At 36.7% G+C, this 26,595-nt stretch overlaps 3 protein-coding genes and 1 long non-coding RNA gene across 5 annotated transcripts; 1 reads left to right on the top strand and 3 right to left on the bottom strand.

Moving 5' to 3' along the window:
* Positions 1-607: 607 nt before the first annotated feature.
* Positions 608-5,897, bottom strand: LOC120435223 (G2/M phase-specific E3 ubiquitin-protein ligase-like). The gene is made up of 7 exons (XM_039604335.1): positions 5,695-5,897; positions 5,116-5,211; positions 4,264-4,574; positions 2,957-3,138; positions 2,389-2,558; positions 1,560-1,774; positions 608-1,052 (listed from the first exon to the last, which is right to left on the bottom strand). The coding sequence occupies exons 1-7, from the start codon at positions 5,895-5,897 to the stop codon at positions 820-822; spliced, it is 1,410 nt and encodes a 469-aa protein (XP_039460269.1). The 3' UTR covers positions 608-819.
* Positions 5,898-6,271: 374 nt separating this feature from the next.
* Positions 6,272-7,061, bottom strand: LOC120435090. The gene is made up of 3 exons (XR_005609511.1): positions 6,929-7,061; positions 6,545-6,698; positions 6,272-6,356 (listed from the first exon to the last, which is right to left on the bottom strand). It is a non-coding gene; the product is annotated as an uncharacterized LOC120435090 (long non-coding RNA).
* Positions 7,062-13,901: 6,840 nt separating this feature from the next.
* LOC120435391 (tumor protein p63-regulated gene 1-like protein) lies at positions 13,902-14,732 on the bottom strand. Its single transcript, XM_039604920.1, has 3 exons — positions 14,393-14,732; positions 14,084-14,175; positions 13,902-14,027 (listed from the first exon to the last, which is right to left on the bottom strand). Exons 1-3 carry the CDS (start codon positions 14,618-14,620, stop codon positions 13,973-13,975), a joined length of 375 nt encoding a protein of 124 aa, XP_039460854.1. The 5' UTR covers positions 14,621-14,732; the 3' UTR covers positions 13,902-13,972.
* A 2,882-nt stretch (positions 14,733-17,614) lies between these two features.
* On the top strand, positions 17,615-25,594 carry LOC120435428 (titin homolog). Of its 2 annotated transcripts, XM_039605062.1 has the most exons (8): positions 17,615-17,823; positions 17,928-17,999; positions 19,245-19,427; positions 19,512-19,583; positions 23,268-23,339; positions 23,737-23,820; positions 23,902-24,033; positions 24,117-25,594. In XM_039605062.1, the coding sequence occupies exons 1-8, from the start codon at positions 17,763-17,765 to the stop codon at positions 24,395-24,397; spliced, it is 957 nt and encodes a 318-aa protein (XP_039460996.1). In that variant the 5' UTR covers positions 17,615-17,762; the 3' UTR covers positions 24,398-25,594. The 2 variants fall into 2 exon arrangements, with proteins under 2 accessions (XP_039460996.1, XP_039460997.1); XM_039605063.1 differs by lacking the exon at positions 23,902-24,033.
* The last annotated feature ends 1,001 nt before the right edge of the window (positions 25,595-26,595 follow it).

Below are 26,595 nucleotides of genomic sequence, written 5' to 3'. Positions count from 1 at the left end.
TAATATTTTGATAACATATAATAATTTGATAAGATTGTAATGTCATATAGTGTGATATAATGTTCATATTTCAACCTGTAACATAACCAAGTTTGATCAAACCAATGTCTGTCACATTTATAGACAACTTTGCTGCCAGTGTTGGAGATACTGTCTTTCCACCTTTTAGTATGTAGGGTTACTGTAATACTTTTCAAAACTTTACCAAAACCTAACAAAAACATTTTTTAAACCTGTGAGTTAAGCTAAAAAGTAAATGATATTAATACAAAGTTCTGTGTAAAGCATAAATGTTCAAATGGGACACTGAAATAAAGCTTAACTCATCTCATCTGAAAATTCACATTATGTGGAATAGTTGAACAGAGGAAGCATTTGAGAAAACTTAATTCTATATAACAATGAGATTGTGGCATATTATTTTGCTCACTGCAGGGGTACTAAATAATCTAATGTTACTATGGGTCATATCAGAGACAAAACATGCCATATAAGCAGGAAAACAAATTAACTACAATCAAAAACAAAAAATGCCTCACATGTATAAACTGAAACAAAATTATTCCATCCATTCTCTTGACTTATCAAATCCATGTCTGATTTGAAAGTAATGTACACTGCATGAACTGGTATTTAAGCTGTAATTTGAAAGACACACATGAAGCTTATTTAGGCTATACAGTCCTACTGCTGTCCAGGGTGTACTCTGATGTGGGCTTAACAACATTAACAAAAAACAAGAAAATTAAAAATGCATATGCAAAATAGAAAAAAAAAAAAAAAAATCCTCATCATGTCAACAATCCTTAAGGAAACACATCATGCTCTTCCAAATCCTGGTGAATTCCGTATTGCAAAATCCATGTCTGATTTGAAAGTAGTGTACACTGCATGAACTGGTATACGAAGGATATTTTCACAAGTATTGGCCACTGGAAATCTGCAGTTAGTGACGAACTCAAGGCTTGGCTTTGGAGAAAAACCCAGGGCTGGTATGCTGTCACATCCAGTGCAGAAAACAAGAATATCTTCCAAAGAGACATCATTTTCAACTATAAGATAGAAAAATACAAAATGATAATGAGATTCTGACTAAGACTATTGATGTACAGATACATTAAATTACCAAAAGATTAAATCAAAAGTGAAACGTATATTTTTTTAAATTAAGCTGTAATTTGAAAGACACACATGAAGCTTATTTAGGCTATACAGTGAAACCACAATGTCAAAAAAAGAAGTTAGTGGAGACCACAACATATTAAACGTACGTGGATGCAGAAATAGCCTATTATTTGTACTCAGTATACAGGATTGGTAATAATTTATTTATTTAGTTATCCTCCTATTTATCCTGTTATTTATTTATCCTGTTAATACACTGAAGTCAAACTGAAATCACTTTTGGATACAATGTTCTTTGTAAATCGAGCACTTGCATCAGTACTATCTATCTACCTTTTTTGTTATGGCGTCTATGTCTGTAATTTCATGATGCTGCTGCACAAAAGTGAGAATTTTGATTCATGGTCAAACATTGTGCCAAATAGTAAACTCACATTCTGCCTCCTGAAGATAGTCTTGCCAGAAAGCCAGGGTCCGGCACTCGTCTTGAAATGCATTACTCCCTCGTTCAGAGTGAATGATCTGGAATAGATTCTCCATATCAGTTGCTCTCAGAGCCATTCCAGCTTTCACGAAAAGGCACTTCATCTGAAGAGGGTATGTCTGTAGAGCATCTAGGACACCTAGAGACCTCAAGCCATCTCTGAACCTAGCCAAAATAAAACAAAATCAAATTGTATTTTATATTACTATTATTATATTTGTATTTGATGGGATTTGGAACCTGTATCATAACAAGAGGTTTTGAGGTTTTATTAAGAGACATTTCTGAACTAATTACATTTTACTTTCCTGTGGACTGCTGTATCAGGGTGAAGAACATTTTTCCCTTACAGGGCCAGACTGTCTTAGATACAGATAAAGAATGCCTATACATGGAACAACTGAGCTGAAATATGATACACAGGGACTTGTCATGAATTGGAGTAAAAGTGACAAATTGCTTTCAAATACATCTGATCTCTTTTTCCATTGGCATAACTTTTCTGTCAGCCTACAGTCAACCCAAATGCTACTCAATTTTATTCTATTTTTATTTACATATTTAAACACATGCCTACATTGGCACAGATACAACGTTTTATGTGAATTTTAATTTCATGAATGAAAGATATCTGTTTTGTTATGAACTGTACTAGAATGGAGCGCTACAGACCTGTACCACCAAATAAAGATAAGTAGGGTAATACCATTGTTTCACAACACAATGACTTTAGTTTGACAGGCTTAATTTTTACCATTACAGTATGTGTTTAGACATACCTTTCAAAAGGTGCACGGGTCCGTTGAAGGACATACCAGTGAGCCAGATCCAAAGCAGTTTCTTGTTTGTTTTGAAGTGTTATGCAAACATTGTGACCAGCAAGACTGATCAAGCTGGCTGCCTGTGCAACTGCATCTTGCAGCTGTAGATCATTCTCGGCCTGTACGATCTAAAAACAATATGAGGAAATTAAAAATGAATTATTTGACTGTACTATTTAGTAGAACATACACAACTAGTAGCTTCAGTGTTTAATTAGTACATTAACCCTATGAAACCCCATAACCCATCAGGAGGCTGAGGTATAAGTTATTAAGCTGGAAAACAAGTCCAATCATTAAATTCTGAAAACTGAAACTTGGAGTTTCTTGGGCAGTAACCAACAGAACCATAACCTGCCACACACATTTTTAGTTCTTCCTTCTTGTAGCCATTAAAATGTTTGATCTTTTACTAGAAAGGTGTAGGACTCGGGCAAGAAAAATTAGGAAAGTGTTAGTAAAAATGCTGGACAAGCAAAAAAAGACCTACAATGAAATTGAAAGAACCAAAGGAAAATATGCTCACCGACTGCACTTGTGACCTTGTTTCCTCATCAGTAATATGCTCACTGCTGACTTTTACATTGTCTGGACCCTTTTGAAGACACTCATACAAGAGTTCAGACAAGAAACATGGACTCTGTCCCCCATGGGCAATTGACATTGCCATGATCTGGCCAGCATAGTAGTATCCATTATCTTTCATTGCTGTTAACAAATAAAATAAAACATCATCTCAAAAGCTTGCATCACTATTTTTGTTACTGTGGCATTTTTATAGTACAAGTTACCAAATGTTATTTCTGAAAAATATTAACCCATACAGTTGCACCCATAAGAGTTTGGATAATGACAAAATCATCTTAATTTTGCTGTGCACCACCACGTTGGATTTTAAAACCAAACAATCAAGATGATACTGAAGTGCAATTCCTTCGAGATATTTTATTTAAAAAATGGCACCAGCTGATTAGGAATTACAGTCAATTTTATACATTATCCACCATCTTTAAAGATGGTTGCTTTAGACAAGTGATTGAAAGCTAACACCATTTTATGTATTATTTTTAATACAAGGATTAAAATTCTTTAATATTCTTTACAGCCTTACAGTCAGATCAGGTAACTGAGCTGGCTTGGTATGCTTTGGGTTATTATCAATTTACACTGTCCAATCAATTTAGCATTTGCATTTGGCTGAATCTGAACAGATTGCCCTTTACACCTCACAAATCACCAGTGATATCATTGACAACAGTAGTGGCTTGGTTCTATGGCAGCTACTCATGCCCGTGTCATAACACTGCTTCCACTATGTGTGACTTGAGCTATTCTTTTCTTTACTATACTTTTCTCCTTCCATCATTTTGGTTAATCTTGGTGTCATCTGTCCATATCTTCATAGTAGCATAGCATAGCTCTTTTAGATGTTTTCTGGAAAAGTCCTTCCAGTTATTTACTATTGCACCTTGTTTTAAAACATCTGTGTTTCCATTCATAAGTGCATCTCCTGATTGTTGAATTACACCATATCAGTCATTTGAATAATTACTTTTGAGAAATGAGAGAGCATGTATAAAAATGGCCAGAATTTCTAAATATGCAGTACTGTTTCAAACCTTTCAATTAAAGCAGAGAATCTGCCCCTCAGTCAATCTAGGTTTAATTTTTATAATCCTCTGTGGTGGTACAAAAATTTTATCATTGCCAAAAAAATGTGTTTAGTTAACTGTATGAGATACTAAACTCGTACATGTAATCACAAACCAATTGATGTATAATGTATTGATGTAAAATAAATCAAATGGCAACAATTAATTAAATCATAAGTACCTTTAGAATTGCACGTAAGAACTTTAGCATTGGGTGGACCTTCAAAGATGCCAAGTTTGTCCTTGACTTCACAGAGGCAAAGTCGGAAGAACTCCCGAGTAGGTCCTCCATTGTCAACAGCACCCTCAGATATTCCATAGTCATCAGTAAACTTCACATCTATTTTTTTCTCTGGTGAAAAATTGGATCTGCCCAGGGCTCTGGATGCTCCATCCCACACATTTCGCCTTATGATGTTGAAGCGTACAGTGCTGTCATTATTTACTCTAGTAACAATCTGCTCCAAGATTCTCTCTAAGCTCTGGACGTCACTGAAACATACACACACACACACACACACACACACACACACAAAAAAAAAAAAACCAGTAAAGAAATATACTAGTCTCAATGGCAATAACCCACCAACAGAATAATGATGTACCATCCTTAAGACTGTAACTGATATTTAACAAAAAAGAGATACAAATCAAGAATGTTTGTGATAATGGAAAAAAGATTAAATTTAAGTTAAGTTTAAATTTTGATCTTGTCATAAATACACTATTATTTATAAATAGTATAAATACACTATATAAATACAAGCAAAACAACAAGATCCAACACTGACAACCAACCTCCATTCAAAAAAGTAAAAATAAACCAAAACATATATCAAGTAAAATATAATTAATCTGATAGCCTTGGTAATCTTCAAATGACAACAGAAATCACAGGTTGCAGTTTGTAGTTTGCTTATTCAAACTGATCCAAAACTAGACAGTAAGTGACTCCTTTTCCGCAACAAACATAAAATAATGGTTAATATGTTGACCTTTCAACATGACAAGTAAAAGTTTGTATTGTACTGACCTTTCACTTGCACTTGAGTCTAAAGACCTTGAAATGGCTTCTTGGAGCTCGGGGTCATCTGACAGGTATTCTTCCTCAAACAGGCCAAGATATGTACTGCAAAGCCAGAATGTTTTGTAAATTATTTAGTTAAATTACATATAAATGATGTTGACATAATTATGTTATCACAATACATAGATTGGCCTCAGCATTATTAAAGTTGTGTGGGATCATCTTGACAGAGAACAGAACAAAAAGCCTGGAAAACTATTCCTGAACCATGCTTAAAGAAATTCAATAAAAAGAAGACATCGCCATCAAGAAAGCTTGGATAAGAGAGTTCAAGCTATGTTGAAGACTAAAGTAGCTCATATCACATTTTGAATTTTAAGCTCATTAAAATTCTACAAGTTTTGTTCTACTCTAATATACTGCGCTTCCATGTCTGTTTGTAGACATAATTTTGTAGACTTCAGTAAATCACTGCGCTTCTTTCCTATTTTTCCAGCAAAATACAAAGAAAGCAGGGGTGGCTCATGACTTTTGCACAATATAGCTCAAAAGATTAAAAGATACAAACATGTACAAAACACATACCTGTAGGATGTGCTGGATAAACTTGGCTGGGTAGGTCCATTGGACACACTGGAGGTGTTACTAGAGAAGACACGTGTGTCACCAGTAACACTGGCAGAAGAACCTACTGATAAGCCAGGTGTGTTGTAACTGACAGAGGCAGATGTTCCACTGGAGTAAGGCTCATCCTCATCAGTAGCAATGATAGAAGGATTGGTGGACATTGTGAGGGTGTCAGCAGAGATGGAAGATTCAACAGTACAAACATCTTGGGTAGCAACGCACCAGATGACCTCATCATCAACAGACATGGACTGTGTGTTAACAATGGGAATGGCTGAGGGAACTTCTTTAGAAATTTCAACTGTGAGAACACAAAGAACAGGAGTTTAACTTTTGAATAACATCTAATCACATATATAGCTTTTACTTTTCATGTATTTAGGGGTACATTTCTTCCTGCTCAAAATATTAAACTAAATTTAAATATGATTTTAACAAAGACTTGACACTTAACTAAAGACACAATGCCTAAGATGACTAAGTAACAGACACTGAACCAACTTAATTTCCAGTTTATTTGGAGCGACTTTTAGATAGAAATATTTACCACATTTGTCAGTATTCAACGTTTCTGTGAAATCCTGCCTGCTTGTATGGCTACTCTCTCCATCAGAATATGTCTGTAAATTAAAACAGATAATACATTTCATTATACTGACCGCAAAATGGCATAATAAATATTAGTAATATGTTTATTAAAACATAATACAAGTGACAATGTTTAAGGGAGTTTAAAATCCATCTTTGCCTTTTTGACTCTCATTTTATGAACATACATACATTTGCTGAAATGCTCAGGATTACTTACTGATTCATTGTCCTCACATAAGATGACCTTGTCAGGTCTGACATAAATTGACTTCTGATGAAACAGTTTTTTCACAAGGTCTCCATTCAAAGTCTGTTTGGAAGTGAGTGATGGCTCAACTAGTTTGGTGTGGCATGCCAGCAGAATCTGTAGCCTAGGGGAGGAAGAAAACATAGTGTATATGAAATTTTTGTTAAGGCTAACAGACTACAATACAATACAATACATTAAAAGGCTTAATTTTTGTTAACTCTAAAAGATATCAATCCAGTCATCTGATTGGTGCTCCCAGATCCTTTTTGGAAATACCCAAAGTTGACCTTTAATAGTATAATAATCTAAGTAACAAAAAAATCTTTTTATAAAAAAGGATCTAAAGCTTACCTGCATCCTTCAACAACTGGCTGGAAGGCAGTCCTTATTGCCTGCATTACTTTGTCTGAGTCCCAGTCACAGCTAAACTCCAGTGCAGATTTTATATGTCCATTTTCAAAAAGCCAAGCTTTTTTGTTACGCCTTGGCACATGTGTAGTTAGATGGTCTGGCAAGAGAATCACTTCTTTGGTGAAAGACTGAGCCACAGAATGTGACCTGCTTAGCTGTGTGCTGGAAACCTAATGGAGGATAAAGGTAAAGTAAACATTTCTGCATGTAATATACTCACATTTCTCTGATCAATGAAGTACATTTAATTAAAAAAATACACCATGCTGTACACATGTCCAATTTGCATTAATAAACACCCTCTAGCCCCGTGGTAGCTAGGATAGGCTCTTGGAATCCTGAATTGGATAAGTGGAAGAGAATGGATGGATGAATGGATGGATAGATGATGTAAGATAGTGGGATGGGTGGGTGGAGAAACTTAACAATCACATAAAAAATTTTCTTAAATTCACGGAGTACTTTTTGTTGCTTTAAAAAAAGTTTCATTAAATTGATACTGCCAAAAACTATGTACTGTAACAACTGATGTGCTTTGCTTTTACACGATGTTTGCAGATTAAGCCTACGGGACCTGAAATATTATAGAAATCGCATGTTTCCACAATTAAACAAATTAACTGTTGTACACAGTTTAGTCTCCACACGCTGTCAGTCTATCGCACAGTTTTTTTGTTTTGTTTTTTTGTGATATTTTTGTTTACTTAGCTTCGTCGAGCAATTGAAACCTACGGGCAATTACTAACCTTCCACTAGTAATTTCAGTGCATTTAGTTCTGTTCTTACCTCTTCTGCCTTGGGCCCTTTCGAGTGAAAGGTCTAAGATTGTAGATGGGACCCGTTGTGGGGCACTCCTGTGATGTGGAAGGCACGTTCTCCATAACGTTAGCTGGATAACCAGGGGCTATCTGACCGGAGAGGTTCACTGCATTTGGTCTTCCACGATGAAAAAGTGAATAAATTTCTTCATCAGTAGTACGATGCGGTACACTGGTACTAATATTAGGTTGGCCAGAACATGCATTTGCCAGGGTGTTTATTAGCTCCTCATTACTTAGAATTTGGGCCACAAGATTCCGTGCGGACTGGCTCATAGTGCCATTCCTCGCAGGTACAAACAAGGAAAACACTAGATGGCGCAAGCGCCTCCTTGACGTCAAGTTTCATTCTATATATTCAGAAGATCATTCTATATATTCAAGTTTCATTCTATATATTCAGAAGATCATTCTATATATTCAAGTTTCATTCTATATATTCAAGTTTCATTCTATGTATTAAAGTTTCATTCTATATATTCAAGTTTTATTCTATATATTCAAGTTTCATTCTATATATTCAGACTTTGATTGTAATATATATATAATATTTTCTAAACGGCATTCCATAATATATATATATATATATATATATATATATATATATATATATATATATATATATATATATATATATATATATATATATATATATATATATATATATATGTGTATATGTATTAGCTGTTTAGGAATCATGTTGATTGTTGTACGTAGGCCATGATTTTCAGAAACTCTTAAATAATTGGACAGTGTACTGATAACCAGTTTCATGGCCAAGTGAGGCCCTTTCCCTCATTATTTCCTGACAAACATAAGGGAAAAGGGCCTGTAGTTGATTCTAACTGTATTTGTTTGCTAGATTTCTCAATATGAGGACCAGAGAGATATGAGTGCAAGAGAGGCCATCATTAAAATAAAAGAGCTGGAGAAAACATTAGAATTTCTCGAGGGAAATAAGTCAGATATTCTCCAATGACCAGGTCAGTCATCTGATTTCTACCCAAACTGAGTGTGACACACAGCAACTCAACCAAAGGCCTAGAAGAACATCTCAAGGAAAGACAGCATTTGGTGATGTCTGTTGGTTCTTGATTTCATGCAACAATTGAACTTAAAATTATGTTAATTTGTCAAATTACTTTTGAGCCTTGGAAAATAGAGGACAATAAAAATGGCTGCAATACAGAAGCAGTTATTTTAATACTTTTATTAAACATGTTGAATCAAAGCTGCAGGTCTGCATTTCACTCACATCTTGATTCTTCAATTTAAAATCCATTGTGGTGTGTACAGAGACAGAATTACACAAAAAACAACCAAAAACAACCCAAACCTAACAGTAGTATATTACAGCTATTATACTAATGGGAAAAGTGCTTCCAACTACTGATCTGAACCATATATCATCTCTTTTATTTCTTCTTCTTCTTTTTATCACTCTCTTTGTCAGCACAAGCAGCTAAGGTGAAAGAAATGGAGTTGCTAAGGGCAGAAATGGATAAGCTGAAGCAAGAGAGCCAAGGTATATACGTCTGTGCTCACAAGTTTGCATACACTCATCACAGACATGAATGTCGTAGCAAGTTTGAGCTCTTAATCATTTCTTTAAACTTCTTAAAGTTTTTCCAGGGTGAAATGATGGTGTCTCATACATCTTTAATTACTTTAAATAACAAGAATTGGATGCACAAGTAACTGTAACCCACACGGGGGTCATAATTTATACATGCATGCTAAAATATACACATACAGCCACACTAGTATTTGGTTAATTGTCTCCTAGCAAATCCCATTTTTCTGTGCTTTTGTAGCACGGAGAAATGGTTAGCTCAAAAGCTTAGCAACAAGTGATTTTATTGACAATTTTCAAAGTCAAATTGTAACTTTTAAAAAAAATGTAATTATTCATTTAATTCCAGCACAGGGAGGAGAGCTAATCACCATTAAAAGTAGGGCAAACATCACAGAAAACCAGGTGGAGGCCCTGAAGAGAGAAGCAGAAGGTTTGTTGAACAGGAAACAATCTCATTATTGAAACAGTTACTGGAACATCAGTCACTTTAACACGTGTGTTTCTCTCTCTCTCAGTCAAACGTGTGGCTTTCTCAGCCTCTCTGTTAGGCACAGGCTCACAAAATATTGGACCATTTAACACACACGTGCCTCTGGTCTTCAAATATGTTGTTTCCAATATTGGAAATGCCTATAATTCGCACACAGGTACTCAAATACATACATTTTTTAGAATTAATTTGATTTGATGGCAATGTTTACTCCATTTAAATTTAAAAAAACGTCCCACAGGTTCCTTCACTGCACCAGTAAGAGGAGCGTACCACTTTGAATTCTACGTATATGGACATAATTCACATCCTTTAGGGGCTGTGTTGGTCAAGAATGGAGAGCACATCTTTATTGCATACCAACATTCGACCAGTCCTCATACAGTCAGTTCTTCTAATGGTGTCACATTGCTATTAGAGGTAGGAGATGTGGTGTTTTTGCGACTGTGGAAAGGCGCTTGGATTTTTGACAATGAAAACCGGCGCAGCACCTTCAGTGGACATCTGCTTTTCACCATGTGAGAAGAAAAACAGCCTAAGATACCTGTGCAAGCACACTCTACCAGTGTATTAGTTACTCTGCATTTTTACTAGATATGAAGCTGACTGAGCAGCCACAAGTATGAATATGTGAATTATGTAAACTATCATCATGTTTTCTTACTTTGTTTAGCCTTTTATTTAATTGTTGGCAAATTTTATTTTTTAAAAAGAGAGATTGGGTTAAATGTTTTCTTTTGCTTTTGCTTCTTCTTCTACCTTTTTTTTTTCAAAAGTTGAATAGTATCAGACCCAGAACTTAAACACAAATTAGGTTTTTATGCACATGTAAATACCTTGTGATTTATAAAACCATGTTAATATAGCTCAATCTATTTCCTTAGAAAGCAAAGACAGAAAGAAAGCTGTGCATTACTGTAACTGTAACTGTTTTAAACCCTTGCTTGTCAATTTACAGTCAATTAAACAAATAGCTAACTTTAGTTTTTCCAACTCCATACTCCATTAAGTATGGCTTCTGTTTTACACCTGCACTACTACACCTCAGCACAGACTTCATCCAACACATACGTTCCCACCATTTGATTGGAAATATGGACAAGCTGTAACTAATGCATCACAAACACATATTATTGCCAACTTATTTGCAGTTTAACTTTCTCCCAAATGAAAGAGTCTATTCCAACTAACTTACAACATTAACAATGCAGCACCTGCTTAGTTAAAGTTTTTATGCAACTGACTTTGATACTGACTGCTTTTAAATCTATTTTCCATTTCACAACTCTTAACCTCATATTTTGCACTTGGACCTCAAATCACAGAACGCATTTCTCCTGAATGTACCATTCACCTCCAATCCTGCTGGACTTGTGTTTAAACTGAGTTAATGGCTCAATTAAAACACATCCTAACCTAAATGTAGAATGATTTATGTACTAAATTTCAAAGAAGAATAGCTTATAAGAAGCTTTTAGCTTATAAAAAGGATTTGGGGTAAAAAAAAAACAACAACAACCCAAAACCTAATATAATCCTCAATGTAAAGCCCACAGCAGTAAAAGAATATTTAACAAAATATGTCCTTACATTATGATTTTTTGTTTCATTTTTCCTCCACACTTCCTCCTTCCTCCTCAAAAGGTGATAAGTTATTGATTGTGAACCTTTGGGCAATGTTTCCTCCTGACTACATTTTCATGTAGATCGTGTTTGTTTACTGGCACGACAGTGTCAATCAAATCTTTCTTTCTACCCAGTAATTTTGCACTTTTAACTACATCTAAATCTAAAAGGGTTTCTAGATTTTTGTTTGACCTCGACAACTACAAAAGAAACCGCCATTTCTTAAACACAATTTAATCAACAGAAACTGCAATTTGGGAAGAATTACAATAATTTTTATTTTTAATTTTTTTTAAAGTTAATCTCCTCCAGGTGCCCAATCGGCTGGACATCCAACACTTAATTCAACTTTTTATTTCCATGGGTTAAAGGTGAGAAGGTTATATTTATGACAAAAAACAATTTCTATAGCTATATGATAATTAATTTCAATATTTTTCACACAATGAGCAAAATAAGTAATTTAAATGGACTTACATAGTACGGTCAAGGCAAATAATACTGTGTGTAAGTTCTGTTAGTAAGAAGCAAAAATGCTCTTTTAGAAAATAAACCTTATTGACAGTATCTTACACCAGGCCTCGATTCAGCCTCTCACTCTCCTTTAGCTTCACAAACAGGAGACTGAACTGGTTAGAGTGGCTGCTTTGGGTGGAGGGAAGCTGCTCGAAGCATTGTCACCTATGTTTGCTGAGCAGTGACTATTTCAGGCACTTCTAGCCCACAAATAAACAACGGAGGACTCATTTAAAAAGCACACAGGTTTTATTGCATATCAATTTCATGTATAAATTCTTCATAGCATTGGAAAGATTACATTTGGTATACATTGCTATTCTACAGAATTAACATCAGAGTCATATCTTTTCAATGAAATTTCTCTAAAGTACATCTGCAATAATCACAAGCATCAAAAGAACTGCAATTTCAGAATTGTTCAATATTATTCTACAATCCTTTATTGTTTTTCATTATGTCTTCTCTGACAAGTCTTTTCTAAGTCTTTCGGGACCACCTGTCCAAACATCTGTAAGGCAGTCAGAAGTTGAAGTCAAACATACTAACCTAACCACATGTACAATAAGTGCATCTACGAATTTCTTTTTTTTTTCCCTTCTTTTCTTTTTTTTTAAATTTTTAAATTTTTTGATTTGATACACGTTTCACAAATGGACATCATTATGACTGCTAACACGTCATGCACAATAACTTTTTTTTTGCTTTCAATAAACATAACAGAGGCGATATACAACTCAGATTTTAACAAAACAAGCACCATCCATTTAAACCCATATTTTTCAATGATTTTTTTCTTCAGACAAATGCACCATGTTTTTCATTCTTTAAAATACTATACAGTTAAAAAGAAACTATGTATATTTTTACTTTCTCCTGTAACAGCGGGGCAAACAGCAACCATCTTCTATTTTGCTGAAACATATTTCAGTGACCACTTGCCAGATTACGTTCTGAAGCTGGCAAAATGAAATACCTATATGCTTTCAGTTCCTTTGCTTTACACAGCAGCGTACTTATTACAGTAGTCCATGACAAGAATTACTACAAACAGTCAACCTTAAAACTTAATGACCCAAGTCTTTACATTTTGTAACCACAAGTTGGAAAGCAATGCATTTACCATGAATGGAATCTCATTCAGTAGAATTATATAAAAAGAAGACATCTGTCTTTAGAAAATTGAGATGATGCAGCAGTCCTAGCATCACACTACCACCTACTGTCATGAAGAAAAATTACAGTGCTTCTGTTATCCTTACCTCTCCATGTTGAGCACAACATGCCCATCTAGTGAAAGTGAAACCAAATGTATCTGTTCTAACATTCAGGGACCTAAGCATGATCAATTATTGGCTTGGACCCATATGATTTAAGTGCTAGTTTCAAAATACAGCATCAGGCCTAGTTAGGAAAGTCCCAGTATGCGGAGAGGAACAGTGATCAACAATGCCCACACTCCACCTTTTTGCAGCTATCTACAGTAAATTACTCACGCCCCTCCATGGCACAGCTACCTTGTAGACCATATGGAATGAGTTTTCAGTATGATCTCAGAAGAAGAATTTCAGATTAAGAAGTTATCAAGTGTTTCGGTTTTCCCCATCCAGCTAGACAGCTAGACATTTAATTTGAATGGACCGACCAGCAGAATTACGATGCCCGTTTAATACTTTCTGTGGTTTGTTTTATCAGTTCTTTTGGTTTAATGAGTTGTTGTCTTTCTTCTCAAATAGTTAGTGATTATGCCATGTTCGTGCAGTTGTGGCTGTGTGCTTTTGAATTTTGGACCGTATAAAATTGGACAATTCATTAAAAACAAAAAACAACAGTATTTGTTGGTTATAAGACATGTATTAAATCTCAAACAGATGAAAGGGGGGGAGCTCGATGTTGTAGAAACTACTCAGATTCAATAGTGTAACAATGTACACTTAAAGATGAGGTATGATTCTGACTCACCTATCAGTTATCAGCACAAGTCTCTCCTTTTCGTTATTCCAGTGATCAATTCTGTAGAAAACAGTAGTTCACACAAGTGTTCATTTTTATGCCTCCGGGATACTTACTCAGCCAGCAGCCAGACACTAAGCACCTCTCCATCCTCGGACGGCAGTGCCACAGTCCTGATGTCGCTCACCGCCTGCTCAATGGTACCTGGCTGAGATCAGCATCACACAACCGTAAATCATCTGAGCCTCATCCTCCCTGTGATCTGTTACTGTGATTGTCACAACATGCTGCCCTGCACTGACGCCTACGGCTGGGGGTGGTCGTGTTTACTTAAAGGTACCTAAGCAGCATACGATAAGTGCGAGTGGATCATATAAAAACAAACGGGCTTATCATCGCAAGCTGGAATGGATGGAGCAACTTACTCTGAACACGAAGTAGTCCTTCACTTTCGCTTGGATGGTGGGGTTATGCACATGAAAAGGCGTCAGCGTTTGTAACGGGGGACAGCAGGCCATGGAAGCAGCGTGTCCAAAGCTTCGTCCGGCCTCGGGCGGCGTGAAGGCAACCTCGACCCCCTCCTCGGTTTCTGCAGGGTGGAGAACCGCAGCGCCCGGACTCTCCGGCTCCATTGCGTCGTTGAGCTGAAGCATAATGAAACGTACGCGTTTCCCGGAGCTTCCCAACGATGTGCACCGACTGTTAGATCTAAAAATCTCCTCCCGACGATGCAGATTTACCCATTACGCACAAATAATGTTGTGATTGTGGGGGTAACGAGGAAGTAGTTCCCTATTGCTTCACTTCCCCCGTTTAATTTCCTTCCTGTTAAAGGGACACGGTGTTTTTGACCCAGCTAATTACCAGTAAATAATTTATCTATTGTATAATTAATTTTTTTAAAGCAGGTGTTTGGATTGGCTGGTTCAGTTTTTTTTTTTTTTTATCATTATCACTGCTATGATACGGAAAGGATCTAAAGTAATGATCTAGTTTTTATCGCATTATTCTATTGAAGTTATTATCATGTAATTATCCAATAATTGTACTGCCACTTGCTATAATACCCCTGAATATGCTGTTCATGTAAGTTTTATATCACAGTTAAAGCCACAGCAACCCGATAGTTATACTACAATAATATGGTAATAAGATTCATTTGGTTCATAACCAATTTACAGTGGTACAGTACACGGTGAAAGACCATATAACATACATATAACAGACAATCAACACAGGATTACATAAAGTGCAAGTGCGCAAAAATTGCAAAAAACAGTGAAACACCAGACAGAACGGAACGATACAGACACAAGATAGTGCAATGCAAAACTGCAACAATGACAACAAAGACTGAGCACTGTGCAAAAAGTAACTTGATGTATGAAGGTGTGTGTGTGTATGACATTGTTCAGTCTAAATCATTTGTAGTATATCCTCATCAAAGGAAGTTTCATAACTGATCTATCGGTATTAAGAGTTTTGCTGTAATAATATTTACATTTATAAGCTGTATCAAGAATATTAAACTTCCTTTGTATAAAAGTTTATTGAGAACGCAGTGCTACAGCAGTATTTAATCAAGTATTTAGCTTGATATTTAATCAAGGAAGTATTTTTTTAATTTGTAATCTTGGACAGTTTTTTTATATTTACTCTTCCATGTTCATTTTTGGAAATTTTATGCCAAATGCCATCAGTATTTCAAATATTACTCGTGAAATATAATTGAAAACAATCACCTTAATAAGAAATGACGAACTAGGTGTGCTCCTGAGACCCAGTCAGTTCATTATGCCTTTTGTAGTGGACAAAAAAAAAGTAACTTAAAGATACTTTTTTTCCATTCGGTTTTCAGGATGATAAGTTAACGCTCACAATTATTTCATATTGAAATTAACTATAACAGTTCCCTCTAGTGGAAACTCTGGAGAACTGTGAGCTGAAAATGCATGTTTACAAAGAGTGTACTGTTTAAGAAGCAGTTTGCCCACAAATGAAAATTATCTAATAAACCACCATTTTGCTTTAAAAAGAGCCTTTTCGGAAGTCAAATGATAATGCTTTGTACCTATATTACAGTGTTAAAATAAACTTGTCTACCTGCTTTACCTGATGCTTGGGTGTACATTAGTCTTGGGGCAGGTTGCAGACTAGTAATGATGATTTGTACTGATTAGAGTTTTCATTTGTTGTTATTGTTTTTAACCAAAATGAGAAAGAGTATTAATCTTGAACTGTTTTTTGTTTTGTGTTGGGTTTTTTTTAAATTTTTTTTATAAAGGCTTAATCAGAACAGTCCATCGTGACTAACTTAACTGGAAAGGTCAACACATTTGTAAAACAATAACTTTTTTAATCTGAGCTTGACTTTGACTTGTTTTTCAGAGAGTTGTTGATGTACATGGGGGGCGAAGATCACACATGGATGAAAGTGGGTGTTTTTGTTTGTGTCCTTGCTCTTTATTATCCAGACTTTGTCATGCTTGGGTTATCAGTTTATTGAGGAAGAACAGAAAATGGTCTTTAATGCTCATCTGAATTGTCTTCCAAGCCATGTTTTATGAAATTACAACCATTTAACACCTTGAGGAAGACCATGTTTTGTCTATGACTGTAACTTGTTTTTAGGTGGAAGGTTGTTTACTGCTGTCATATACATATACACATACACCAAAGCATAGCTGTTTGATTTCAATACTTTGTTTTTTCATTAGAAGTGAACAATTAGAAAAGTTGACTCATCCAAACACACCAATGTGTAATTCTGTACTGTTTACAAAATGTATTTGATGTTGTCAAATACATTTGCGTTTTGTAATTTCCCCTTTGAAGCCTTCAGTCAGCCATATTTCAGACTGAGACATGCCTTTATGATTAGAATAAGTTTGATCTCTTAAACTTTCAGTTAGTACTGATGCTGTTTCTCAATGTCATCGTACTTAATAAGCAGTTTTCTGCCAGAAACGTTAGTCAAAGATTTCAAATGGATTAACAGTGGCTGCAAGTTGATTTAGTTAAATCAGTAGATTAGATCTACTGATTTCCATCACAATGTGTGCTTCAATGGAAAAGATACACCTTTATTAACAGCAATGCAAACTGTTGGTCTGCTGTAAATAGTTTTTTGGGCCAGCCATGTTTTCTTTTGTCCTCCAATTGCAGAGTTTCCTCATTTTTTTCTTTAAAAAAAGAAACTGCACACCATGCTGATATATGCCAAGTCTTCAGCTGATAACTTGGGAGTCATCTTGTTGGTGTACAAATACTATTCATTTTCCATCAAACTATGTTATCTTTGGTCTATTTCATAGATTCAACTAAAGAAATCCGAACCAATTGTGTGTTTTTGAGACAGACTCCTTCTAAATGTCCAAAGAACAACTTTGAAAGGCTTTCAGAAAACCTGGAGAACTATGGCTCAAGACTATTTAAAAAATAACAAGAAAGTCTGTCTCATTGGAAGAAAACTAAAAGGAAGTGAGGGGTAGCTCAAGGCCATAGTAGGTCAGAAGTACCAAGTGTTATCTCCTGCACGTGTTCATAATAAAATAATTCTGCCAATGATTGACCCAAAATTCCTAAAAATCAAGACGCTATATAAGGCTGGACCTAAGAAAGAAACAACAGAAAACTGGACACTATTGTTGCTGCTGACCTTCCTGTCAACAGCCCGGCTTCAAACATAGTCTGACAATGAAATTATTCCACAGTTAACGGAAACTGGATCCCAGGAGAGAGGACAAGCAAATTCTTCTGATCAACAACACAGACGTCAATTCTGTGCTGAGAGAGATGAGTGCCTTGTTGGGTGAACTGAAGGTTGAAGTCAGATACTTGCGAGAAGACAATGAAGGTAAAGTATAATGTGTGGCATAAGAATCCATTTAATTAAACCACTGGCATGGTGTCTGCAAATATTATGTCATGCTATTTTTAATTATCTATTTATTTATTTAGCACAAGCTGCTAAGGTGGGAGAACTGGAGTTGCAAAAGACTGAGCTGGACGAGCTGAAGGAACAATATCAAGGTATATATACTCAGCAGTGAAAAATGATGAAAAATTAAAGACGATGAGGAAAAAGCTCGGTCTGTTTTTTTTCTGGACATCATGAAATATGATATATTTAAATATATGTTTTCAGTAACTGAAGCCAAAGTAATGAATATTTACAATGGAAGTCAGGTTTTGCTCGTTTTTTTTTTTCTTTTAACCAATTACTCTGATTACAGCATATATATATATATATATATATATGTATATATATATATATATATATATATATATATATATATATATATATATATATATATATATATATATATATATATATATATATATATATATATATACATATAAAAAAAAAATTAAATTGATTGAGCGATTGAAGAGGTATTGAGAAATGAAGGGGACCACTCTATTTGGCAATGCCATGCAATGTCTTGTCAACACTTAGAAGTACCGAATTATTGAAATCTTTTTGAAGAACATTGGCTTTATATGTAAAAAGAAAAACAACAGCAAAAACAACCAAAAATATGCTACATATCCTAAATACAATAAGAGTCATTAATCACTCCTGTATCTAAGTCACAGAGGCCTTTTTGTAACCGTACCTATATACTGTTTTTAACCACAAAACCACTGGAAAACACTACACACATACACCCAAGAGTCAAAGTCTAAACCCAAATTATTGATTATCACATTTCTAGATGAAAGATTTTTTGTTAAATGTTTATAGGCCCATGAGTCTTTGGCACTGGCACTGCAGAATAGTTCTGTCTGTAGTAAAATCCATCATCTATTTTCTTGCCCACTTGTAGAGTTCAAATGTGGGTTTGTTGGAGCCTGTCCCTGCTGTTATTTGGCAAAAGGTGGAGTACACCCTGGACATAGCCCGAGTCTACCACAGGGTCAACACAGAAAGACAGACAGCCATTCACAATCCCATCTATAGTTGATTTAAAATATTTTATTTTCATTTGATGAATGAAAAATGTGTTGTTATTAAAAAAACAGGGATATTTTTTTTTTATAGTTACAACATTTTAAGGGTAGTGTAAATACAACAAGTCCAAAGTAACAGTGCTATCTCCTGGGAATGTTTCTGATGAAACATCCATGGTAATGATTGACCAGACAGTCACTGACACCAAAGACACTATATAAGGCTGGAGCTTATTGTTGTACACTGAACTGCACAGACTCCATGAGATCCAACATGACAATGTTTTTTTCCATTGTTGCTGCTAATCTGCACTCTCTCTACAGTTCGACTTGAAATAAACTCTGACAGCAAAATTATTCCACTTTTAAATCGGGGAATGGAAACAGCACAAACCTCTGACCCTGAACAAACATGTAAACCTGACATCAATTCTGTTCTGAGAGAGATGAGTGCCTTGTTGGCTGAACTGAAAGCAGAGATTAGACACTTACAGAAAGAGAATGAAGGTACAGTAGTATGTAATGGCACAAGAAACCACTGCTTTAATTCACTGAATTATGTCTTACTTTTAATTTTTTTCTGTTTTTTAGCACAGGCAGCTAAGGTCAGAGAACTGGAGTTACAAAAGACAGAGTTGGACAAGCTGAAGGAACAGCACCAAGGTTAGTTTTGGGTGAATAGTTTATTTTTATTGGGTTTTCTCTGTGTCTGGTTGCTGTGTTAGATTTTACTCCCTATAAGCAACAAACTGGGACATTGTCAGAAGAGTCATGTTTCAAAGGAAACATTTACTGTACCTGAAAACAAATTCAAAAAATTAAGGAAAACTGGGTAGGACAAGAGAATCTCATTGAACTAAGTTACTATAAACATAACATAGCAAGAACACTAAAACATAGATGTTTACCTTATTATATATCAGTGAGAAGCACACTCAAGTTGGAGTTTAACTAGTGGCAATACAGCAGCATTCTGGACCTTTCTTGATGATGATGATGATTTGCTCAGCCAATAGAATAAATAATTGTAATAATCAAGATGCGATGCATGTTTGGTTACTTCCATTTTGTATTAAGAAACAGGATATATGTCCTGTGAGGGACAGTTTCCCCAATAAATATGTAAGTTTTAGTATAAATAAGAGTCCTATCATATTCACATGTCAAATACTGGAGGAGTGAGTTCACTTACAAGCACACACAACAAATTTTGCAGTGCATTTCTGAAGTAGCTTGTAAATAGCAGTAATCGCAGTAACAATCAACTGGCTATTGGCTCCAACAGAAAATGGGCCAATATAAATCTATCTATCTATCTATCTATCTATCTATCTATCTATCTATCTATCTATCTATCTATCTATCTATCTATCTATCTATCTATCTATCTATCTATCTATCTATCTATCTATCTATCTATCTATCTATCTATCTATCTATCTATCTATCTATCTATCTATCTATCTGTATATATATATGTATATATATATGTGTGTATATATATATATATATATATATATTTTTTTTTTTTCAAAGACTCTTAAATAATTGGATAGTGTACTGATAACCACTTTCTTTTTTTTTTTTTTTTTTTTTTTTTTTTTGTCTGTCCCATTTGGTTCTTTAGCCGTCAGAATTGTTGTCTGAAGACCAACAAGGATACCAAATGGATTTATTTTGCCAAATGGATCATCATGGCATTGCCGTATTGGTCCATTTGATCAAACTTTGTTGTTATTATTTATTTTATTTTCAGTTGTTACAGATGGGACAGACATGACTGGGGGATAGGAAAGGGAGAAAGAAAGAGAGGAAGGAAAAGAAAAACAGAAGGGAAAAGGGACAGTGAGAAAGGGCACTTATAAAGACAAAGAGAAAGAAAAAAAAAAAATCTCCTGGATCACCTGTTGAGAGAAAAAGAAGAGAAGACAAGCAAAAAAAAACCAAACAAAAACAAAGCAACATACTAAACACAACACCATCACGTTAATCTAGCTGAGTGTGAACAGCAGTAAATACTAAATATTGAAAGTTGTTGTGCAGCACGCAGGGACAGACAGCGCACAATGTGCTTTGAAGTAGCAGCTAAGAAAGGTGTAGTTTATGTCTACGAACAGTGAACACCCGTGTGCACACCTGTGTGGATCAACGCGCGCTTGTATACAAAAGGTTTCCCCATGTAACGGTCTGCTAGAGGGTGTGGAGGCCCATAGCCCCGTCCCCAGGGCATGAAGCAGGCATGGAGGAGATCCAGGCTCCAGACATCCAGAAGCCCCAGAGTGCGAGAGCCCAAGGAGTACCACCGGAGGGGCATCCGTGCCACCTTCCTGGGAAGGGCTGAGGAGATCCCCAGACGAGGGGTCACCCAGTAGCCACGGGCAGAAGCCAGAGGGGGCTGGACTGGCGTGCCCGCCGGCTCTGCCGGCAGCCAGCTGTGCCAGAGTGAACCGAGTTGCAGGCCCCGAGGCCCGAGGGCCCCCTTTGCCCCGGAAGAGGCCTGACTGAGCGACAGGCACCAGGCCCCGCCAAGTAGCCACCGGGAGTGAGCTGGTGCATACCTGAGCGCCCAGCCCGGACACCAAGAACCACCAATGCACCAACCCCTGAGGGCATCAGTTACCAGCAGGGGTGTGGTGAGGGGAGATAGGCCTCCACACTTGGAGGGCCTGGGAGTACCCAGGAGGTGGAGTCTAAGACCCGACCTGACATATAGACACAGACAAACAGGCACACACAGACATAAACATGCTTTCCCACCCTCATGCACACATATACAAACACTCAGCACTCACCCAACGTAGGGATAGACATACATAGACATGTACACACAATCATACTCCCCAAACATACTCTATGCCCCGGGTCCAGGTACCCTCGCCCCCAGAGGGGAAACGGCACCAGACCCAAGAGATGTGACCCTTTCCCCGGGGTGGAGGCAAGCAGACTGCCCCAGGCTCCGCAGCAGCAGGGAGGCCAATCGGACAGCCAACACCTCCTCCCAGCCCCCGCCCCGATGGCTAGTAGAGAACGGGGTGTGTGAAGACCCCATACCTCCCTCCTCCCGCTCATGTGTAGTGTTGCTGCGTGTTGTTCTAAAGTGCATTTAAAACAAGGGGGGCATGGTGCTGCTGCCAGAGAGCAGCAGGTGTTAGCACGGCCCCTCCCGAGAACCCTCAATGTCTACATGGATTTAAAATTGAGAGGTGGGCACCGGCGCCAGAGGTAGGGTTGAATACACAGACCGTCCTCTGGGCGCCGTTAACGTGGTCACCCTCAAGGCCCTATATATATATGTGTGTGTGTGTATGAGAGTGTGAATAATGTGGATGTCTAAGTTGTGAAATAAAATTGAGGCACAGGTGGCCAGAAGGGGACAGAGGGGGGAATGCCTCCCTGCACCCTGGTGACACACCCGCACCCCAAGGCCCTACCTGTGTGGGTGGGTGTGGTGGAGCGGGAAGAGGGAGGCAGCCGGGATGGGAGGAAAAGAAGGGAGGGCAAGATGCCTCTCCTTAGGGCCAACTCCCCGCTGACCCCAGTAGGCACCCCGTCCTCTAGTACCCACCAAGGCAAGGGAGCCCAGGCCCATCCAGACCGGGGCCTATGGCAGCAGCACCGCTAAGCCCCACAGGACCTGGGGAAGCCCACCCCACCCCACCGCAAAGGAAACTATACCCACCCCAACATTCAATCATCTCCAGACTACACAAGACAACAGACACCCAGGTTAGGTTTATTCTCCACTGATAACCACTTTCATGGCCGGGTGAGGCCCTTTCCCTCATTGTTTCCTGACAAACATAAGGGAAAGGGACCTGTAGTTGATTCTAACTGTATTTGTTTGCTAGATTTCTCAATATGAGGACCAGAGAGTTATAGATAGATATAGATTTCTACCCAAACTGAGTGTGACACGCAGCAACTGAATCAAAGGCCTAGAAGAACATCTCAAGGAAAGACAGCATTTGGTGATGTCTGTTGGTTCTTGACTTCATGAAGTGATTGTACTTAAAATTATGTTAATTTGTCAAATTACTTTTGAGCCTCTGAAAATAGAGGACAATAAAAATGGCTGCAATACAGAAGCAGTTATTTCAATACTTTTATTAAACACGTTGAATCAAAGCTGCAGGTCTGCATTTCACTCACATCTTGACTCTTCAATTTAAAATCCATTGTGGTGTGTGCAGAGACAGAATTAAACAAAAAACAACCAAAAACAACCCAAACCTAACAGTAGTATATTACAGCTATTATACTAATGGGAAAAGTGCTTCCAACTACTGATCTGAACCATATATCATCTCTTTTATTTCTTCTTCTTCTTTTTATCACTCTCTTTGTCAGCACAAGCAGCTAAGGTGAAAGAATTGGAGTTGCTAAGGGCAGAAATGGATAAGCTGAAGCAAGACAGCCAAGGTATATACGTCTGTGCTCACAAGTTTGCATACACTCATCACAGACATGAATGTCATAGCAAGTTTGAGCTCTTAATCATTTCTTTAAACTTCTTAAAGTTTTTCCAGGGTGAAATGATGGTGTCTCATACATCTTTAATTACTTTAAATAATAAGAATTGGATGCACAAGTAACTGTAACCCACATGGGGGTCATAATTTATACATGCATGCTAAAATATACACATACAGCCACACTAGTATTTGGTTAATTGTCTCCTAGCAAATCCCATTTCTCTGTGCTTTTGTAGCACTGAGAAATAGTTAGCTCAAAAGCTTAGCAACAAGTGATTTTATTGACAATTTTCACAGTCAAACAGTATGTTTTAAAAAAATTGTAATTATTCATTTAATTCCAGCACAGGGAGGAGAGCTAATCACCATTAAAAGTAGGGCAAACATCACAGAAAACCAGGTGGAGGCCCTGAAGAGAGAAGCAGAAGGTTTGTTGAACAGGAAACAATCTCATTATTGAAACAGTTACTGGAACATCAGTCACTTTAACACGTGTGTTTCTCTCTCAGTCAAACGTGTGGCTTTCTCAGCCTCTCTGTTAGCCACAGGCTCACAAAATATTGGACCATTTAACACATACATGCCTCTGGTCTTCAAATATGTTGTTTCCAATATTGGAAATGCCTATAATTCGCACACAGGTACTCAAATACGTACGTTTTTAGAATTAATTTGATTTGATGACAATGTTTACTCCATTTAAATTTTTAAAAATGTCCCACAGGTTCCTTCACTGCACCAGTAAGAGGAGCGTACCACTTTGAATTCTACGTATTGGGATATCATTCACATCCTTCAGCGGCTGTGTTGGTCAAGAATGGAGAGCACATCTTTATGGCATATGAACATTCGACCAGTTCTCATACAGTCAGTTCTTCTAATGGTGTCACATTGCTATTAGAGGTAGGAGATGTGGTGTTTTTGCGACTGTGTGAAGGCGCTTGGATTTTTGACAATGAAAACCGGCACAGCACCTTCAGTGGACATCTGCTTTTCCCCATGTGAGAAGAAACACAGCCTAAGATACCTGTGCAAGCACACTCTACCAGTGTATTAGTTACTCTGCATTTTTACTAGATGTGAAGCCACAAGTATGAATATGTGAAATATGTAAACTATAATCATGTTTTCTTACTTTGTTTAGCCTTTTGTTTAATTGTTGGCAAATTTTATTTTTTAAAAAGAGAGATTGGTTTAAATGTTTTCTTTTGCTTCTTCTTCTACTTTTTTAAAAAGTTGAATAGTATCAGACGCAGAACTTAAACACAAATTTAGTTTCGTACGCACACGTAAATACCTTGTGATTTATAAAACCATGTTAATATAGCACGATCTATTTCCTTAGAAAGCAAAGACAGAAAGAAAGCTGAGCATTACTGTAACTGTAACTGTTTTAAACCCTTGCTTGTCAATTTACAGTCAATTAAACAAATAGCTAACTTTAGTTTTTCAACTCCATGAAAAACTCCTGCGATGTCCCACAGAGTTTACACCTTTGGCTTACACCTGGATTTCTTACATCAACACCTGGCTGCCATTAAGTATGGCTTCTGTTTTACACCTGCACTACTACACCTCAGCACAGACTTCATCCAACACATACGTTCCCACCATTTGATTGGAAATATGGACAAGCTGCAACTAATGCATCACAAACACATATTATTGCCAACTTATTTGCAGTTTAACTTTCTCCCAAATGAAAGAGTCTATTCCAACTAACTTACAACATTAACAATGCAGCACCTGCTTAGTTAAAGTTTTTATGCAACTGACTTTGATACTGACTGCTTTTAAATCTATTTTCCATTTCACAACTCTTAACCTCATATTTTGCACTTGGACCTCAAATCACAGAATGCATTTCTCCTGAATGTACCATTCACCTCCAATCCTGCTGGACTTGTGTTTAAACTGAGTTAATGGCTCAATTAAAACACATCCTAACCTAATTGTAGAATGATTTATGTACTAAATTTCAAAGAAGAATAGCTCATAAGAAGCTTATAGCTTATAAAAAGGATTTGGGGTAAAAACAACAACAACAACCCAAAACTTAATATAATCCTCAATGTAAAGCCCACAGCAGTAAAAGAATATTTAACAAAATATGTCCTTACATTATGATTTTTTGTTTCATTTTTCCTCCACACTTCCTCCTTCCTCCTCAAAAGTTGATAAATTATTGATTGTGAACCTTTGGGCAATGTTTCCTCCTGACTATATTTTCATGTAGATCGTGTTTGTTTACTGGCACGACAGTGTCAATCAAATCTTTCTTTCTACCCAGTAGTTTTGCACTTTTAACTACATCTAAATCTAAAAGGGTTTCTAGATTTTTGTTTGACCTCGACAACTAGAAAAAAGAAACCGCCATTTCTTAAACACAATTTAATCAGCAGAAACTGCAATTTGGGAAGAATTACAATAATTTTTATTTTTAAATTTTTTTAAAGTTAATCTCCTCCAGGTGCCCAATCGGCTGGACATCCAACACTTAATTCAACTTTTTATTTCCATGGGTTAAAGGTGAGAAGGTTATATTTATGACAAAAACAATTTCTATAGCTATATGATAATTAATTTCAATATTTTTCACACAATGAGCAAAATAAGTAATTTAAAGGGACTTACATAGTACGGTCAAGGCAAATAATACTGTGTGTAAGTTCTGTTAGTAAGAAGCAAAAATGCTCTTTTAGAAAATAAACCTTATTGACAGTATCTTACACCAGGCCTCGATTCAGCCTCTCACTCTCTTTTAGCTTCACAAACAGGAGACTGAACTGGTTAGAGTGGCTGCTTTGGGTGGAGGGAAGCTGCTCGAAGCATTGTCACCTATGTTTGCTGAGCAGTGACTATTTCAGGCACTTCTAGCCCACAAATAAACAACGGAGGACTCATTTAAAAAGCACACAGGTTTTATTGCATATCAATTTCATGTATAAATTCTTCATAGCATTGGAAAGATTACATTTGGTATACATTGCTATTCTACAGAATTAACATCAGAGTCATATCTTTTCAATGAAATTTCTCTAAAGTACATCTGCAATAATCACAAGCATCAAAAGAACTGCAATTTCAGAATTGTTCAATATTATTCTACAATCCTTTATTGTTTTTCATTATGTCTTCTCTGACAAGTCTTTTCTAAGTCTTTCGGGACCACCTGTCCAAACATCTGTAAGGCAGTCAGAAGT

The sequence above is a fragment of the Oreochromis aureus genome, linkage group 20 (genome assembly GCF_013358895.1).
Source record: "Oreochromis aureus strain Israel breed Guangdong linkage group 20, ZZ_aureus, whole genome shotgun sequence".
NCBI classification, from domain to species: domain Eukaryota; kingdom Metazoa; phylum Chordata; class Actinopteri; order Cichliformes; family Cichlidae; genus Oreochromis; species Oreochromis aureus.
The sequence above is the reverse complement of the archived record's forward strand: the minus strand, read 5'-3'. Positions and strand labels throughout refer to the sequence as shown.